This window comes from Pyxicephalus adspersus, chromosome 3, assembly GCF_032062135.1.
Source record: "Pyxicephalus adspersus chromosome 3, UCB_Pads_2.0, whole genome shotgun sequence".
NCBI lineage: Eukaryota > Metazoa > Chordata > Amphibia > Anura > Pyxicephalidae > Pyxicephalus > Pyxicephalus adspersus.
The window spans coordinates 94,743,372-94,763,501 of record NC_092860.1 but is presented as its reverse complement, the minus strand read 5'-3'; the positions used below and the strand labels follow the sequence as shown (position 1 = coordinate 94,763,501).

The following is a 20,130-nucleotide window of genomic DNA, read 5'->3' as shown; positions in this document are numbered from 1 at the left end:
GTCAGTCTGTGCTGTCACCAAAACAACATAAAAAGAAAAATAGAGGTTCCAAGCAGTACGACTTTGTAGGTAAATAGACACTGTGTACTGAAATGGTAATACTACAGCCTGAATTGTAGAGGAGTTGCTATCAATTAGGTTTTAAAGCCAACAGTGAAGTTTTTCTTTACAGCAGCTAAAGGTGCGTACACACTTCCAATTTTTATCGTTCCAATCGAACGATCGATTGGCCAAAAAATCGTTCGTAAAAAAGTAACCAACGACGCTGACGAACGAGGAAAGTCGCTGGAAACGAACGACCGGACCGACGGATCGGATTGGACGACGATCGTTGAACATCGTTCGTGTGTACGGTCGTTCGTTGATCGTCCATGTTCAGAGCATGCGTGATGAACGAACGTCCGTTCACTTTCCTGTCGTGCACATAGTTTCTCTATCGCTCAAACGATCGTATCTATTGTGTGTACAATATCTACGAACGATCGTGTCGTTAACTCTATGTGCAGGATCGGTGCTATACGATCGGTCGTATATATCGTGCATGAACGTTCGTCGTTCGTTTTCCAACGATAATAATTGGAAGTGTGTACGTAGCTTTACTCCATTTAGAGGCCAAGAAGGGCACTTGTCAAGGATCATGAAAAACAACTTGATTTACCTCCTGATAAAGAGTCTACCATGCAGCTTCAGAACATCTCCAGGAATACAATGCTTTGATGGCAAGGTCCTCCACCTTCTGACCAATGAGGACATATTAGATATTATGTAGTTCTGAATGAGAGAATCATCTGACTTAATTACTTATTACATATTACTTAATGAATTACTAATTACATATAAAAGTAAATGTTAATTTTTTTAATTTAATCTCTACTGAGCTAAGTGCATAAGCAGGTCCTATAGCAACAACGTTCTTTTAATAATGTATTTTCTCAGGGCTGATGATCTCCTTCAGCCTCTTTTCTCTTGCTTAGCCATGTCCTGCATACACACATGCACTCTGGAAACCATGAAAATCATCTCTAGGACCACATTTTCCACTGGAAGCTAGCATGAGAGGCTGACAAAGTTAAGAGTACAGTTGGAAGATATGAACATAATCGTGTCATCCTATATTAGTAGGTGCCTACACAAGGATTCATAGTAGGGTCACCAGGCATAGATTAAAAGTGCAGTGGTACAAATATTAAAAATTAGTTTGAAAATATTATTTTTCAGTTTCTGAAATGCTAATCAGTAAGCAGTCAGATTACCCAACACTTATTTCTCTTATGCTATATCTAAAATTCTGCCTTTGCACCTTTTTTCCTTCCCCATTGGTTCTCAGGTTTGCTCTTGCTGCAATCTGAATGACATTTCTATAAATGAAAAATTCAGAAACCATAGTGGCAGATGGCTGAAAGGAAAATCCCATTGCTATAATGCTTAGGAAACATGAAATGCCAGTGGGTAATTGAACCATTAAATCTAAGGCTCTAATATCAGTTTTGCAATTGATTAACCCTTTCAGGGTAACAATATATAAATGCCAGATACTGACAGTTATGTTTTGTGGTAATACTAAAATAGCATTTTTGTTATCTAAAATACAATTATGAAACAAAATAAGTAATATAGTGTAAATGACTAATAATTACAGCTATTTCATTAGAAAAAAACAGAACAAAGACATCTTTTAAATTTTGAAAAATGCCACACTTTAAAAAATATGAGAATTCCTAACACTACATACACAATATTCCAGTTGTAACTATTAGATGTGGCAGTGAAAAGCTAAGGAGTCCTGGTATGAGATAAATTATAATGTGAAAAAAGTATTTCTAAAAAAATTTAGTAACTTTATTAGAACAACTGAGTAGCAGATGTTCATTTTTTCATTTTTGATTGTAATACTATGTGCCAGGGAAATGCATGCAATTAAAAATATTATTCAAAGCCTTACTTTGTTACCATTTTCAAAAGACATGCTGATTTTAATAATCAGATGTATTTTTATAATTACCACACCATAATTACCAAGCAAAACTCTTTTAAGATCATGTTAAAGCATATCTTCTAAAATGCACCACCCCTTTATCATGTCTGTTAATCATATTCATATTTCACTTTATTTCAAATATAAGTACCCCATGGAGATACTCATAAACATAAAGCACAGAACAATAAATTATATATAATACATACATCAGCTTAACTTGATCTGCTTAACTTAAAGTGCATGTATCCTTTGATAACCGGGAGGGAGTCCTCATATACATAGTAATGGTTTTTAGTAGCTGATGTTTTAGATTATTTCTTATTCTGTAATTATTATCTTAAAATATCAAAGGCACAGCTGACATTTTTACAGCCATAGCTAAATGATAATCCTTCCCCCTAAAACTTGTGTTGATAATGTTTACAGACCCTTCAAAAAATGTTTCTTACAAATCTAGAGATACTATTGCAATTTTAAGGAAAATTATGCTTCATCTACTATCATTTATATAAGTGACGCTACTGATTGTCAGTGCAGCAAGCTTGGACATGACCCTGCATTTGCATGGGTTTTAAATGTACCTGATTGAATATTTATAGGCATCGCCCAAACTCTTACCTAAATTAGCCTAGGGGGTTCAAAGTCATTCTCACACTATCCAAAATGACGTTCTGCAATTGAATTTGGCTCCTGAGGCAGTGAGAGGTATTTTATGTGCTATGCCTTTCATTGTCTGCCCTGCATGCTAAGTATTGTATGGACAGATATAGCACATAGGGCCACTTATCTAATTATCTATCTTGCTTTTTCGTGAGTTTTTTTTTTTTTTTTGTCTTTCTGGTAAACCTTTGTGTGTCAGTACTGTTTAGACTGAGAAGTGGGTAGATTCACAGTCCTGAAAATGATAAATAAATCACCAACAGAACTCTGTTGTAAGGATCTGGAAATGCCCGCTTATCCCTTAAATACTGCTGCTAATATTTTGTTCAAGTGACATTCTCCCACCAGGCTCCTTTCCCTTGAAATACTGAGATTACTAGAATTTGTGTGAAGGTAATAAGCAGCAAATACAGAAATCAGTAAACTCTTTGTATATTTGTCAGTGTATACGTGTTAGTATCTAGTGGCCCCTACTGTGTTCTTCCTATGTTGAACTGGGGAGTAAAAGCTGGTAATGTGGACATGGTTGCATCTGTAAGATTTTGATATACGGAGATGTGCATTTAGGCATCTTTTATGGTCACTTTGGTGCCCGTGATTGATTTAGAGGGGTCTGTAGACCATTTATTTTTGCTAATCTCCAATATAGTAGAGTTTTTTGTTTAAGTCATCTTAATTGCTAATAGCATTACAATTCATGCTATCATCTCTCTGCGACACGTTTCTCTTTTTGGCTGTGACACACCAATATTGCCTGCTCTGATGTCTGCCTGCTTGCGAACTTTACAGCAACCTAATTATTTGGTACTACTGCGTTGGTTTTGTGTCAGGATACCCTTTGTGATTAGTACGTTTTGGAGGGTCCATACTGCCATGTAAGAACTGTCTAACACCATGCAGTTGTCCATGGGGAATATCAAACACATTTAGACTTAGGGGAGCAAGAGCTTGTCTCTGGGAAATCTAAAGATCTTGTGATTCCTTTTTTTTATTCACATGGATTCATTGAAACAAAAATACATTAAAACAGCATAATAATATGTAATACATAAGTACTATAAATAAGAAATTAAATGAAATAGAAAATGAACTAAAACTGTGGACTAATTAGTATTCTTTCATTGGAAAGCAAACAGAATCACTTTTAGAATACTGGGACACCTTTAGGCCATTTCTACTGCTTTAGGGTACATACCCAATTTACTAAAATACAAGACCAATTTAGTATATAAACTGGTAAATAATGTATTTACTAAAATAAAAAACCTCTTTATCTATATGTTCTTTTAGATCTTTTTAGCATATGATCACCAGGATTCTGAAAAGACAGTTTAGATCATGTGTTATTCACTACATCAATTACAGATTAGATTTGTAACTGGATATTCTAATAAATTAACTAAACATATTCTCTCTGTATATTCTTGCCTTCCTTTTAGCAAAATTACACTCTAAAAATAATGAAAGCTGGAATTTTAAGTTACCTTACTTCTCCTAAACAACTTTGTCTGGGTGAAATATTCTAAAGGATATTTTGACATCTGAGTTGTGCTGTAAGGATGTGGATCTGGATAAAGGTTGAAAATGGCTGCCAATTTTAAATGTCAGGGCTGTGACATTGACCTTTTTTGGATGCATTGAAAGGTTGACTAATCCACCTTCATTCCGCTGACTTTTTTATTAATATTTCTTCCACTTATTCAATACAAATGCTTAACTGCATCTCAATTGCATTGGAGTCAGCTAAATTAGTCTTGTATAGTTATATAGAAGTTTTACAACAAAAAAAAACATGAATATGAAAATAATTTTTAAAGATTTTATTAATGGAGATCAACATATTCCTTGTCCAAATCTGATGTGTGTGGATGCTTGGGCTGGATTGTGAAAACATATCAATGCAGATTTAATGAATCTGCTCAACCCAGTCCTCTTTTCTGGCCACTTTAGTAAACAGAAGTGCCTCTTGTTCTAAAGGTTACTAGTATAGCAAACTTTGAATCTAGGTTAGTATCTTCTTCATAGCAGATGGCCAGTGCAGGGATTCGGGAGGATTTCAGTATAGTTTGTCTGCTACAGTAGACATATGCTCACTATAAGTTTTAATTAAAAATCCAACACTAACTTTATTAAATACCTGTATTAAAGTAAAGAATAAATAATCACTAAAAGAAATTCAATTTTTGTTGATCTGTGCTAGGTCTACAAACTAGTGTTAGATCTAAGGAAACAAAATACCTTTATGTTTTCACCCTGCAGTTCCCAACTCAGTATAAATTAACTTAATGAGTGTGAATTTCACTCGTCTCTTCCTTGATTTAATTACTTAGTTATTTTCTTATAAACCATTAAAACAATAATTATCTGATGCTGGAGGGCATATGTCATAGTTATATAAGTATATAAAGTAAGCAATGGCTCACACATTTTGACCCTCTTGCTGAGCAGATACAAGCCCATATGTTTGGCATGCAGAGTTGACATCTGGTAGATAGAATTTTATTTTATTCCTATTAATAAAAAAAATTTTAAAAAAGTAAACAGTGCCTATTTCTAAAAAAAAAAATACCTGTAGAACTCCAACACATGCTGGAAAACGGGATCTCAAGAACTTTGCTAATTTCTAGTTATGTCAATTTCACTATCTACATTTTCTTTTCTGTAGGCACAACTGCACTTTACCTATTTCTACTAATGCATCCCTACATCATTAGTAACTTTCCTAATCCAAAGACCTTTGAGGAAGTGCAATTTTTTAATGGAAACAACTATCACAAGGGGATTGACTGGTAAGATAAATTAAATTAAAATTAAGATACTGCATAAAAATAATATTTTTGTAAGTTGTTTTACATGTGTAAATTACAGAGTTGGAGAACAGTACTAGGAAACTAAAAAATGTGCCATTAAGTTAAAAATAACAATATGGAAAGCTTAAAAACAATAATACATATTAATGGCCTTGTTCCCAGATCATAGAGTCACTCACAAGTACTTTTCTGACACACAGCTAGTAAAGTTAAATTAGGTTCTACCGGTAGTAAGAGACACATTAGGTTTAATGTTCAGGAAAATATATTGCCTAAATCAATGTAATTATACAAATACTAAAATGATGATCTCATACAAATGCGTCATAATAACATAAATTTCCAGAAGAAAGTAAAGGCAGTGGGTTCAAACATTTACAGGGTATTATAAAGACAAATATTATTATTCATGTTACTGGTACTTTGTAGTTGCATATTACTAGTCGAAATGCATTGCTAAAGGTTAACATAAAGTGCAATTAGGTCACACGTTCCAAAATGTTAAAAAACAAAAAACAAACTCAAAATGACAACATTGTAAGAAAAAGTGAAACATTCAGCATAAAATTATGTCATACCACTAGTGTTGGATGTAACTGCCTTGTGACACACTAGAGGAAGAATGTATCTCATTGTGAGGGTATTTGGTTTAATTAGCTTCTGCTTTTGTCATTGCTGTTAAAGTAAAACTAGGCCCTACCAACTTTATTAACTTCAGGTGGGCTATAAACTCAAAAAAAACCTAAGATAGCATACCACTTTATTAGGCATTTGGAAGTGCCAGGTGAGCCTGTATGTTACTTTTCACCTCCGGGAAGTTAGTTATTCTCTATCGTCCTCAATTCTGCAATTATAAGTCTTTTCCCCTCAACCTTATATCTTCTTACCTATAGGACTTTCAGGGGCTAAAAACTCCAAAAAAAAAGGAAGCCTAGCATAGCATACCACTGTATTAAGCATTTGTAAGTGCCAGGAGAGTTTGTATGTTACTTTTCACCACCAGGAAATGGGTATAGTTGTACTCATTGGGGGGGCCTTCAACACAAGTGTCACCTAGGTTTACACTTCTGTGTAATAAATTGTGTGTACTAAATCTCTCAAATTGTAAAACACTTCCTTCTTAACATAACAGCATAAATAAGCGAAGTCAGAGGTCCCCAACCCTGTCTGACAGGTGGGCTGTGGCTCTGGCCAGTGCACCACCCAGTGTTGTCAGGAGAAGGACCCTGCTTGGGGGGAGCGGGCTAGACTCCCGGAGACATCACAGGCTCAGGGAAGTGAGCGGGTTGTTTCTCTGGACACAACCCGCCCAACCTGCTTTGGCAGAGTAGGCAGGTTCTGGCATCATGATGTCATTCTGGAGGAAGTGACACACGGCTCGCCACACCTTTGAGTGACACACGGCTCCCCACACATGCCTGGTTCTAAGTCTGTGCATTTAGTGGTCCGCAACCTGCAAAAGGTTAGGGACCACTAAGCTAAGTGACCTAACCAATCCTTAAAGCAAACCTGCAGTTTACCAATCTTGGAAAATCAACAGGTTTACCGTTAATGCCCATCTTTATCCAAAGCTTTTTTGTTAGAAATATTAAATATGCCAGGTTGGACATTGTTTGTTACTGGGACAGTAAATTACATGCATTATTAATATTATTCTGAAAGATGTTCTAACACTTTATCATTCAATGTACCTGTTTTTTTTTTTTTTTCATTATACTTGCATGTGTTATCTGAAAATGAAACCTATTTAACTTGTTGCCTGCTTAAATCTTCACAGCATATTTTTTCCTTTTGTCTTTAAGGTATATGGATTTTTTCCCTTACCCATCTAACACTACTTCAGATTTCCTGTTCGAAAAGAGTGCAAATTATTTTCACTCAGAGGAAGTACCCAAAAGAGTTGCAGCACTCCTTCCAAAAGCAAAAATTATCACTATACTTATTGATCCATCTGATCGAGCATACTCTTGGTACCAGGTATGTTTTCTTGATAAATGCCCACTTTTTTATGATTTTTTACATACAATTATTATAATACAAGAGGGTAAATGATGTATCTTCACAATAATTCATCGGCATCAGTGTACACAACATTGTTAAAATGCCAGGAAACTTTTTTATATTATACAAATAAATGTAAAACCACATTACAATATGACACAATAACATGAAACAACCATAAAAAAACAGCAATCACAGCTGCATATTAATTGTGTGTGATCTCCATGGTCCTATATACCTTCAATTAGATGGGTTTCACTGATACTTTGTCTGCTTCTTCAGAAAATAACCATAATGGGACCAGTATGATTTAGTCTAAGGTGCGCCTTTCCTCAATGTGCACTCGCACGCATGTAAAGAAGTAACCGAGGGAACTAAATACAACGTCAGGGCAAAGCCGCCCAACTTCATTCAAGATTTTGAACTGTGGGTGGGTGGCAAAATATTCTACTACTATCTCGGTTAGCAACAACCCTTATAAGATCCGATAGGAAGACTTTAGTATTAGCGAAAGTGGTGATAATTGTCCTATTTTATTTTGACTAAAAATCTGGAAGGGCAACATGGAAGGAAGCACATGTAACAATACAAAGCTCTCATTTTTTTTACACCTTGCATGCAGCTATGCTAGCAAACAGTCAGAGTGAGGAATGTAGGTAAGTCAAGCAAAAATTTTAAAATGTACAGCAGAATTGTAATTCTTTTTTAATGGCAAAGAAAGCATGGATGAGCAAGACAAGACAATTAGGACAAATAGCCGCTATAAAAATATTTTACTTCAGTAGTATGTGACATGTGGAAGACTGAGGCAAACAACGTTAATTAATGAGCAGACACTACAATGCTAAACAGGAATCAGGGGAAGCACTGTAAGGGATTTGTATGGACTGCTTTACTTGCAGTTGATGCTGATATTATGGAAACTGCACTTAAAAGACCATCCTGTGCTACATTTCCCTTTTGCTTCAGCATCCTAACCATTTAGGTGACTTTAACAATATAGGGTTGAAATGCAAGGTAGTCTTTAAATCAGATGCTGTATTGTACTTACATACAGCCTTACAGAGGCATATGTGTTAAACCTTTACTGTTCCTCCGCCACTTCTGACCCATGTGTAAGTATACTTGCTCCTGCATTGCACTGTGGCTCTTCACTCCTGTGTCATTACAGGACATAGAATCCAATGCGCCACAAAACGCAGAAGTGGAACAGGTTTAACTCACTAAAAGTATTGGATACCTGCAGTGGCTGGATCAGCAACACCGGTGATATTTCACACAGACTTCCATAAAGTTAGGTTGTTTAGTTCAGCCCTCTACTTCTCTTCCCCTTTACCATTCACTTTTTGCAAGATTTGGATACACTGCTCCATCTAAAAAAAAGTATAGCTTCTATTATATGATACCATACTTTAAATTCTCTAGGTAACAGAGTCTATCAAGATAAAGATAATCAAGATAATACGATTCATTTTAAAGTGAACCTAACAGCATAAAGTTATTGTAGCCAAGTCATACCTGCTAAGAACAGAGGCATTTACTTGTCTTGTCACTATGGGCCTGAATTATTAAAGCTCTCCAAGACTAGAGAAGATAAACCTGGAATGGATTTCCTAAATTACTTAGCTATTATTTGGCAAATGTTTTCAATTCTGGATCAGATCCATTTTAGGTTTGCTTATTCCCCCATGAGCTCCCTTGATAGTCTATATTTTACACTCTAGGAGTGCTTTGATAAATTGGGCACAATGTCTTGTGGTGGTGGTTAAGCCAACAGAAAAAAAATTATTTTTGTTTAGAGCAATGAAACAGCAGCATTTCAAGGTGGTGGGGGTAAATACATAAAACAAAACATTCTTCTTTTGGTAATATGGTTTGGCTACACTGTGATCTTGTGGCTTGTTGTTTTTTGGCTTGTTTTTACCATAACAAATGTATGTAAACAACCAAAAGCATCTGGGCTACTGTTGACTACCCCAGCAGCCTCAGCAGAAAAAAAAAAACATATGTAACACACAATAGTGTAAACTTTTACTCTTATCATGGCAGCTATGTAAATGGTAGGAAGGTGAGGGGCAAAGAAGTTAGGTCAGCACAGAAAGTACTGTAACTAACATCTTGAAGGTGAAAGACACATTACAAGTCAATAAATTAGTGTTTATAAATTGTTTAAAAAAGCCAGAATTTGACCACTACCTGGTGCCCTGATACACTTACTACAACTACTACTTACTTACAACTACTCAGGGAATTGATTCTATGCTGAATGATGCTTTTTATCCTCAGTGATAGGTTGTGAGTGACCTGAAATCCCCTCCTCACTTATGTGTATTGCTTGCCCTATGATATGGTATGTCATGTCATGTTGTGGTTGAATGTTGATCATATGTTAATGATTTATACCACACTGTCCTTTTGAACAAGACATTTGTTTTGGAACAATGTAACTGTTCTTTTTTTTTTTGTTAGCATAATTTGTCTCTGCTTTCATTTGCTTGATTTTTAATGGTGAAATATTCACATAAAAGGAATAAAAGGCTCAATTTCCTGCAGTTTTTATACACAGACTGTTGAAAATGGCATGTCTATTTACTATTCTGGTCTAGACTACGCAAGAGCTAAAAGTTCATAGTTCACTAAACTTATATATGATAATACAGTAAATAATAATACAGCAATACAGTAAAGGAAACAGCTATAGTTATAGGGTAGGGATACAGGTAATTCTCACAGCATAGGGTTGTAAAAATAATTTAATTTAGAACAGTCTAAACTATATGAAGACATAAATATAAATATTGTTTGGGCAGAAGTGCAGTTTAGAATACAGGAAAAATTTTGCTGTATTTTATAATGTTTTGTAATATTCCTGGAAGAGTGAATTAGAAAGCATGTTTTCTTTCTTTTAGCATCAGCGATCTCATGAAGATCCTACTGCCCTAAAATATAGCTTCTATGAAGTGATAACAGCAGATCATTCAGCTTCCCCGGAGTTACACACACTACAGAAAAGATGCGTTGTTCCTGGCTGGTATGCAACACATTTAGAACGATGGCTAACATATTTCCCACCCACTCAGGTAATATTTTAGTGTGATTGTTGGAAGACTGGTCTATCGAATAATTTTCAAATAAAAATGCTGCAAAAGTGTTCCAGGAAACAAAATATTTTACATCTGGCCCACCAAGCAGAATGACCATTATCAGACTATATGAATAATGCATGGAGAGATGAAAAAACAATGATCCTTGTGTCCAGATATGACAAACTATAATTTGTGTGTGTAGACAAATAGGTTGGTACATGTCCATGAAAAAAAGATGAACCTGCAACTCTCATTGAAATAATTTGAAACTAATAAAAATAATTGGCACCTATTACACTGGTCAACAAACATTTTTTTGCTAAACAGATTAAAGTTATTTTAGGTAATGTTTGATGCACAGAGATTTCAAATATGGTATTGGTTTTGCTAGATTAGCTCTAGTTTTTGAAATAATGACCTCAATAACAACCTCATAGAAAACGAATGAAACATGAAAATTAAGCAAAATTAAACTAGATATGTCTACGTATAAAAAATTAAATTTTTGAAATACTTAATGTCAATATATTCTATATTCAATATATTTAAAGAACTAATCACAAAGAAGTAATTGAAAAACTCCATTTGTATGATTTCCTTTTTTGCTAAATCAGGACAATCACGTTGAAGGCTCCAGCAGTAGTCTGCCATCATGTGTCTATCCCATGTGCCCTGATACCTTTCTTCCATCACCTTTATATCTTGATAGAACCTCTCCCCTTGTTCCTCACTGAAATTGTCAAGGTTTTCTGGAAATTTTTGCAAATGGCTATGGGGATATTGTACCTTTATGGTCATAGTAGCACCCAAATTTTTATTGTTTAAGAGCGTTTAAGATATTTTTTTAGGTTTACATTTTATACCAGTTTTTCATAATTTTATGCTTTATGGTTACCCAAGAAGTTCTTGACAACCATAACATAGCTGTGCCAGGCAGAAGCTTCAGTATCAGTCATGTAACTTGTGAAATTTGAAACCTTTATCAGTTTCCGAATCTGGGGCCATCAAAGATTCCTGCTTTTAATTTTTCAGTATTCAATCCAGGGAAGAATCTACAAATGTATTTGAAGCAATCACCCTCCTTGTTCCGAGCTCTGACAAATTGCTTCATTAATCCCAACGTTATGTGTCCTGGAGGCAGAATGATTTTTTCTTTGTTAATCAATGGCTCGTTATGATGTTTGCTGCACCTTTTTTCATGTTTACTCTTGGAGGCCATGTCACTTTTTTCCAGTAATCCTGCTTTGCCCTACTATCCCACAAGCTGATGTAACATGGCTACTTTGTGTATCCACTTTGCTTTCCAAGTAGGAAGTTCACCATTTTTAAATCAACACAAATGGATTATTGGTGTTCATGATAGCAAAGCTTTTGTAAGACCATTTTGATATTTTCATATTCTACTTTTTGTTGAGTGACCAATTAGAATTGATGCATAGCAGTTGCCATGCAGTAAAACCAATTTCAAACTTCGAGTGTTACGGTCTATGAAAAGCCCCCAGTCTTCTGCTCGGCATTCTGGTACTTCCATATAGGCTAGAAGTCCAGGGAAGTTACAACAGTTCATGAAGTCTCCATCTTCACTGAAATCCGGTAGGAATGTCACCTTTCTTGTCCTAAAAACTGTTATTTTAACTTCCGGACAGTTCTTTTCTTTTAGCCTGGATGCTAAAAGTTCAGATGCTTGTTTTGACAGACTTAGGTCACGTAATAAATCATTGAGCTATTATTGGGAGAACTGCGATTTGATGAAACACTTCCTTTATATTCACTTCCACTCTTAACTCTTGGATTACACTCCAAACCCTGTATATCCTCCATGTCAGATACAGGAATATCAGGGAGTGTACTGAACACTGGTATGGTAACATTAGCAGAGGTCATCTTGCTGATTACAAATCAGGGTACCCCCACTAGTTTTTCTTGTAACGATTGAAACCTTTTACATTCACAGCACAAAAATAGCAATCATTATGATGATTTGTGGGCTCTCGCCATGCCATAGATACACCAAATTTCAAACTTTTCAGTTTTCCATTTTTCCATTGACGTAGACACTCTACACAAGTTTTCTTTACCATATGGGGAGCCTAATACTTATCTTAAGTATTATCATATATTATATTAAGTATATTATCATAGTTTAATACCAAAATAATGCAAGATATGCTTGTTTCACAAATTCTGTAATGTTTCTTCTCTGTTTTTGACAATGGTCACCACAAATGTAGCAAAATACATTAAGGAAATTTAAACAACTTCTTGAAGAAATCATATTTCTGAAAAAAAGAAAATGTATGCATAAAAAGAAGGCAAATGAAAATTTCTTGAAAATAATGCTACATTTAATATATAAAATGCAAAACATCTGTGTAAATAAAGATTTATAATATAATAATTGACAATATGCTGTGTTAACATTTGTTGTTGGTAAAAGAGTCTTTTCTGATTCCTGTATCACAAGAACTAGAGCCAATTCAATGAAACTGATGTTATTTCTGGATTCAGCAGACCTGAAATACACTAAATATATTAAAATATCCTTGGCAAGTGAAAACTATTTTTTTTGTTGAGCTGTGTTATTATTTATTCCATAAAGTACAGAAATCAGACTTTGCTTGATAGTTTTTAGTAGCAGAATATTTCATATAACCTAAGTGAGAATGGCATAGACAAAAATGATGGGACCCTTAACATAATATATAGTCAGCAGGGTGACTATTTTTCAGTATATGAAGAGGCTTATTGACTAATTACTTGATTAGTTGTTATATTTTTTGGCTACCAACAAATATATCCAGACCTGTGAGCTTGCTATGGGGAATTGCTTGTAGCAACAGACTCTGCAGCAGATCAATGAGGCAGGACAAGGTCAATTTTAAAAACAGAACTTCAGGCTACTGTCTAGGTTCTTTATTTTAGCACAAGGATGCCGGTGACCACAAAGGGGAAAAACAAAACCAAACAGTACCCCAGCTTGCAGCTAGTTACCTTTTTGGAAAAAAGATACACCATTCATTTGGCACTAACGGATAGCACCTCACATGCCAAGGGTTGTTTCTTGAGCTTTTTTTCATAAAAACTAACTGTCTGGCAGACTTACACACATTGATAGTAGCCAGCTAACACAATTGTATTTGTTCTGTTACAATTGCTGGATATATCTGGTTCCAGTTGTAAATGTGGAACTAATCTAGACATCACAGTTGCTTTCTTTTTGTTTGATACTGATTAGATCCTGGTTCACTGTTTTATCAACAGTTCTACATACTCCTTTCTTAATCTTCTAATTGCCGAGGGGCTCATTGGAGAAGTTAAGAAGTATGCTAATCTTAATATAGTTATGGTTGCAAGTTTATGTATACAAGTTTACCTGTTTATATTTAAAATAAAAAATATCCATAGGGAGGTTTCTTCTACAGCAAATACAGCCAATAAAAAGTTAAGCATGTACTGGATAACATACAAAACAAACCATGATTACTTCAATAATATGATTGCCTATTTTAATAACTACCCAAGATTGTAGCCTTAGACACATTTTATTTATTCACAGCAAGACAGCAGGTGAAGGGTGACAGACATTACCTACTGTTTCTATATTTTACTACCTGAAACACCTACTAATTCATGCATGGAATTTGTTTTGGAGGAGTTTGCCGCTCACTCTCAGACTGCAGAGACATGGATTGCATAAAGCACTTTTTATTCATCACTTGCCCTGCCTTTACTAACAGTGTTCCTATCATTTGATTGACTTAATAGGCAGGTCCACTTTTATTGCCTGTTTTTTTTTTTTTGAGTCATGTGCCGGCAGAGCACGTCTGTTGCTTTTATGAATGGGAGCCACTTGACACAGAGCCTATAGTACAAAACAGGTAGTAAGATAACATGGGTTAAAAAGCATGGAGAAACAAATAATGCCATAAGGACTGGGGAGCCACCCCTTGAAACAAGGTTGTTTTAGGATTATGCCTGATGAACTGTTACTAAATGGGAATATGTTGTGAAACACTTAGCTGTACAAATGTCAAATGGTATACTAGGTTTAAGGAAGATTTTATTTAATTATCTTGAAGTTGACTGGATATTAGGAGAATGCAAGATTGGTGAAAATGACTTTATTCATTTAGGTGCCTGATTTATTTCAAACAAAACACCATATCAGCCTCATGTAAAATATCTATAAACTGTACTCCCCTTAAATAAATGCAATAAGGCACCCACAGGGTTTTTTTTTATGTCAGCCAGTATAGTACCGTAGCAAAAAATCAGATGTGTATTTCAGAATATTTTTCTTTTGGGATGCCTCATTTATTACTGATTTGCAGGATAAGAGGGAAAAAACATAATAAGGGGGTAAAACAGGGTAAAGCCCAGGAATTTATGGTGAGTTGACCTGGCTATAATATTAAGACATGCTACATCTACTCATAAATTAAAAATGTAGGTTTTTAGAGACCTTAAGAATGTAGCTTTACAAGTGGTCTATGTTTGTTTCTGCCTGATGTTCAGCCATAATAATTTTTTTATGATAACTTTTGAATTGTAGTTTGGCTTTATGCCAATTCTTAAAGTTAAAGTAGAGAAGCAGATGATTTAGCACGGTTTTGTAAATGTTATTTCCATACTGCCAACATCCATTCTATGATTCACATATATGTTTCATATGTACAGTGTATATATATGTTATCTAAAATATAAATAAAGAATCTATATAAAATGCATGCTAATGCTAAGAGGAATGTGTCATTTTAGTTGTTAATTATCGATGGACAACATTTGAGGAGTGATCCAGCTATTGTCATGGATGATGTGCAGACATTTCTAGGTGTCTATCCTCATTATAACTACTCAGAGACTCTAACGTAAGTATATTCTGCTTCAGAGCTTACTTTTTGTTATAGGGCACCATTAAACATTGACTTAAGAAGCCTCCCCATCATTATGTATATCAAATGAGGGGTGTCGTATAATTCAGTGTTACTATATGTAACTTATGGACAATGTCTGCCTTGTTCAATCATTGGAAAATATGTTCATTGTAGTCAAAACTGTGCTTTGGGAATAATTTAACAACTCTGATCTACTTCACTTTCAAAGCACATTGTGTAAAGTGCCCTCCAGGGGAATTAAGGAAAACATTATAATGTAAGCTCTGCAGTTATAAAATCTAAGAAAAAATAAAGCAACTGTACTGCCACATGATTAATTTGGTGAAATGTATACTCAGTTTTAGACAGAATAAGTGACATCTAGCTAGCTCTGATTGATAGGTAGACTGGGAAATTCTAAAGGTTTTTCCTCTCATTCTCCACTCAATTATTTTACACAGGCATGGTGGAATAATTACATGTGTGCAATGTTATCATTAAAGTAAGGGCAACTAAAGGTTAATTATTAGCGTATAAACTTGCTTCCTGATTAATGCAAATATTAAGTACTCGGGGAAAAATACTTTAAATGTATTTCCTCTACAAAATCTAATAAAGTCCAAATTAACTATACTTAAGAATATGCTACAATATAGGTGAATTCCAGGCAAACAACTAAAATCACAGGCAAAGGCATATATGTTAAAATAAATATGACCTAGGTTACAGCTGTTCTAGAAGGGAACAGTTGTTAAGCACTGCAAATGTTAGAACTTATATTAGTACTGAAATCCCTGGCATTTAAAATGTATTCCTAATTGGACAACGTAGAAACATCCATACACTTAATGTGGTCAATACATTGTTCTGGCTTTCTGTCCAAAATAACTAAATGATAAGCTGCCACAGAGTCCTTTGTAGAGAGCAACACTTTATTTACTGATTAAAAAAAAAACATTTATACGAAAAGGTCAAATAAATAAATAAGCTGTAATTATTGTAAATGGTCCTGTTGGTGTGTGGTAATATTATAATATTTATAATTATAATATTTTACTTTTAATTTACTAATTCAAGATTGAACTTTCATAAAACGAGCTGCTAGGAAGATATATCATATTAAGGGCAAGGAACTGACATCTGTATTTTTATGAATGTTTTCCACCATGAAATACAGATTTGTGGGTTTCTGTGCACATAAAATTTAAACTTCTAAAATTACATTATTATTATTTCAATATTAACACAGAAAATAGCTTAGCTATTTTTTTATATATTTATTTTTGATTATACATGATTTCCATATTAAGTGAAAATGTAATGTTATATAAACCCTATTACTTTCTTTAAAATTAAAAATCAAATTATATTCATTTTTTCGTAACTGCCTCATCTAGAATTGAGCGAGTAATGGAAAATACATTCTGCCAGTGATTCAGTAATGCTTTTTCCCCGGGGTAATTATTTAATTATCTCTTTGTAATAATTAGTTGGTAAGACGTGATCCCAATGACCACATACCAATTTAATAAGGACACTTATAAGTGCACAGTGGATCCCTTGGATTGTGTGTTTCCACCTTTGAGGGGTTGTGATTTGCACCTCTTGTTCATCATTGCTCATCTCTAATGTTTTGTTTGATGTGTCTTCCTTATTATTTATGTAAATCCACAAAAATTGAGAACACAGTTTTCATTTCCATGTCAGAAAAAATAGAAAGTGGTATGTTGGTGCAGTAATATTGTCAGTTTTAGGGCTAGCATTACAGAATATGGCATGCTGTGAACTTTTTTTAGGCACCCTAAGAGATGGTTAGGCAGTGGTGTGGTTAGATAATGTGTCAATAACAGTTACTCTCCTTGATTAGTTATGAAGCAATACTACCATTACATAAAGTCTAGTACATGCGACCAGCTTATTATTAGCATGTACTTGCTGTACATCAGTAACCAATAATGTGTAGAACATACTGTTTCACTTTGTAGGAGGATGTACCTATGGGTCTGCGGAGGCTTTTGCATCAGTCAAATCCAATTCCCTATTTCTGTGCCACTGACTGCGCCCCCAGCTAATCCTCCCTAGCCACCACATCAGACCACACCACCACCACTTTAGGAAATGTCATCTGCAGCCTGAGGAAATCCCATTTTATGTCATGTATGGATCAATGCCCTCATTGTTCTTTTCCCCAAATCATCCCCCCCCCCCCTGCATGTAGCACTACAATACCCGGCTGTCTATCCCAGCTCACAAATTGTTTAATCTCTGGCAGCACCCTACTCCAAGGCATGCCAGGCACTCCAATCAATCGGATCACTCCTTCAGATCTCAGAATGCCTAACTTTTTACCATCCAGCCGCAAAGCTGCTTGTCGCACCCCGTGACACACATACGAGTGCTCCGCGATCCTTTCAAACAACCCCCCCCAAGCCCACCCAACCAACCTGTCACAGAATGAGCTGAGGCCTTGTGTATAAGCGAAAATGATGCAACTCACATCTCCCAATTTTCCTAACCCATCGCCAAAACCCCAACGAGCTGTCTCAGTAGCTGCTCAAATTCTGAAAGAATAAGATGAAAACTCCGTTGCATCCAACCCCTCCATCAACAAACACTTGCAAAAAATGGCCAAGAACTGATACCACAACAAGGCAGTGCCATCCTCATGTAGAAACAATGGTCCTCCCCCTTTCAACTGAAACTGCATGAAATCCTCCACTGCTGCCACTGTACAGGCTAATCCCCATCACTGCTCGCCACGTAACTACAAAACCCCTCCCCATCTGGTCCATTTTAGACTGCGCTATCCATAAACATGCCCTGCTTCTGGACCACACTACATCACCCACCTGCAGACCCCCAAAGCTTTTGGCCACTGGACTTACCAATTCACCAATGCGCAACCCTAACACAAACTCCGCCCCAAACAACAACACCTCATACCTGGATCCACAAACCCTCCCCCCCCAACCTCCCCAGTACCACCCGCAGCAACTGAAAAGACACCTGTCTCCCCTTTCGAAAACCTTTTACCGCCTATCTGACCAAAAACTCCTTACTCCTGCATGCACAACAATTTAAACGGAAAAGCCACCCCTGCCAAAGTTCTGTTTAACATCGCATCCCACACCCTTTTTCAAAACATCTACAAAGAAAATATATCAGGATACCCAAAAACTCCTCCCGCCACGCAACTTCACACTCCACTAAAACTCCATCACTCCTCCTATACTGCAGCATACACCTTCCAAGTTGCCAGATTTATGTATCACTTGATACTTATCTAGGATCCCAAGGCTATCTTCCATAATTCTGTAGGACAAGAAATGCTCTGATGTGCGCTCCAAATGTCACTTTCCGAAAACGCTCCCACTAAAAGGGAGACAAAGCATCTGCAATTGTATTAACTGTCCTGGAAATATGCACAGTACAAATCACAATGTTCAAAGATAAACAAAACAACACCAAATGTCTCAACATGCTGAAAACTGGTGGGGATGAGGCACCACCCCCAGGTTATCAGAGCAAAAATGAATCAGTTTTGTTTGCCAACACCCAACCCCATACTATGGGAAACAATTCCAACACTGCCAAGTTTTTCAGCAAGCCTGCCTGCTCCACACTCCACGCACCTTGCCAATATGCCCCGTAACCTGATGACCTCACCACATCTGCAAACAATTCCAACTCTGCATTCTCAACCGGCTCTTCCATCCAGACCGACTTACCATTGTATTCTGCCAAAAACTTCTTCCACACCTGCAAATCCTCCCGTGCTTCCTTATTCAACAAAAAAAAAATGTGTCAGGCAACTTACTCCTGCCGTGTCCGCCACCACCCATCTTGCGAAAACATGCTATATCGGCATGATCCGTCCAGAAGGGACTGCGACTCGCTCAGCGTAACCTTCCGCAGCTCACATGTCTTGCAAGGTCGACAAATTGTCAGCTGGCAGCCTGCACTCCATGGCCACCGTATAGATGGTGATCCCCAAGAACACCAGCTCGGTTAAGGGGCATTTTGTCTTGTCCCCGGCTGATGGGACCCCAGTCTGCAAAGAACTGTAACTTTGCTAGTAGCACACGTTGCCACCACTAGTGGGACAATAAACAAGTCATCCAGGTAATGGATTACCAAAGGCACCATAGACACCTTCCTTGCCCACCACCACTGCCATCCTCCACATGCAGTATCACTGCCTACTTATCCCCAGCCCCCCTGGGTCCCTGCTCCCCACAGGCCATCAGTGCCCCCCCAGCTGTTTTCTCTCTTTAAAACCCCACTCCTTTCCTCCATACCCATAAAGCCCCACACTGCAGCCTCAACCCCCTGTGAAGCCCCCTTCGCCCATTCACCCCCTTAATCCCAACAATAACGCCCACAATGCCACCAATACATTCTGCACACCCCTGCCACTCCTAGCCTCCCCTCACTGCCCCACACCTTGGACCCAGACTTTATGTTGTTGCACAAATTCAGTTTTAGGTAGCTTAATGCAGTTCAGTTACCTGTATTTATCTATCAACTTTCTGTTAGTTCTTTTCAATTAGATATGTAGACTTAAAGAAATGCCTCAGCCCACCATCACATTTTTAGTGGAGGATTTTTCTGATTTCTTGCAACCCATCCATCCACCCACCTACCATGAACTGAATGGTCATTCTATTAGTAGCATAAAAAGGTGATGAAGAGAATTGCAATTTCTTATTTTGAAATATGTT

At 36.4% G+C, this 20,130-nt stretch overlaps 1 protein-coding gene across 1 annotated transcript in view; it reads left to right on the top strand.

Annotated features, from left to right (window-relative positions):
• Positions 1–20,130, top strand: part of LOC140327433 (bifunctional heparan sulfate N-deacetylase/N-sulfotransferase 4-like) — a 144,697-nt gene that overhangs the window by 121,284 nt on the left and 3,283 nt on the right. Inside the window, exons 9-13 of the mRNA XM_072406819.1 lie at positions 5,304–5,427; positions 7,251–7,425; positions 10,359–10,529; positions 15,294–15,403; positions 16,807–16,816. Of these exons, the coding sequence (XP_072262920.1) occupies positions 5,304–5,427; positions 7,251–7,425; positions 10,359–10,529; positions 15,294–15,403; positions 16,807–16,816 (590 nt within the window). The remainder of the gene's footprint in view (positions 1–5,303; positions 5,428–7,250; positions 7,426–10,358; positions 10,530–15,293; positions 15,404–16,806; positions 16,817–20,130) is intronic.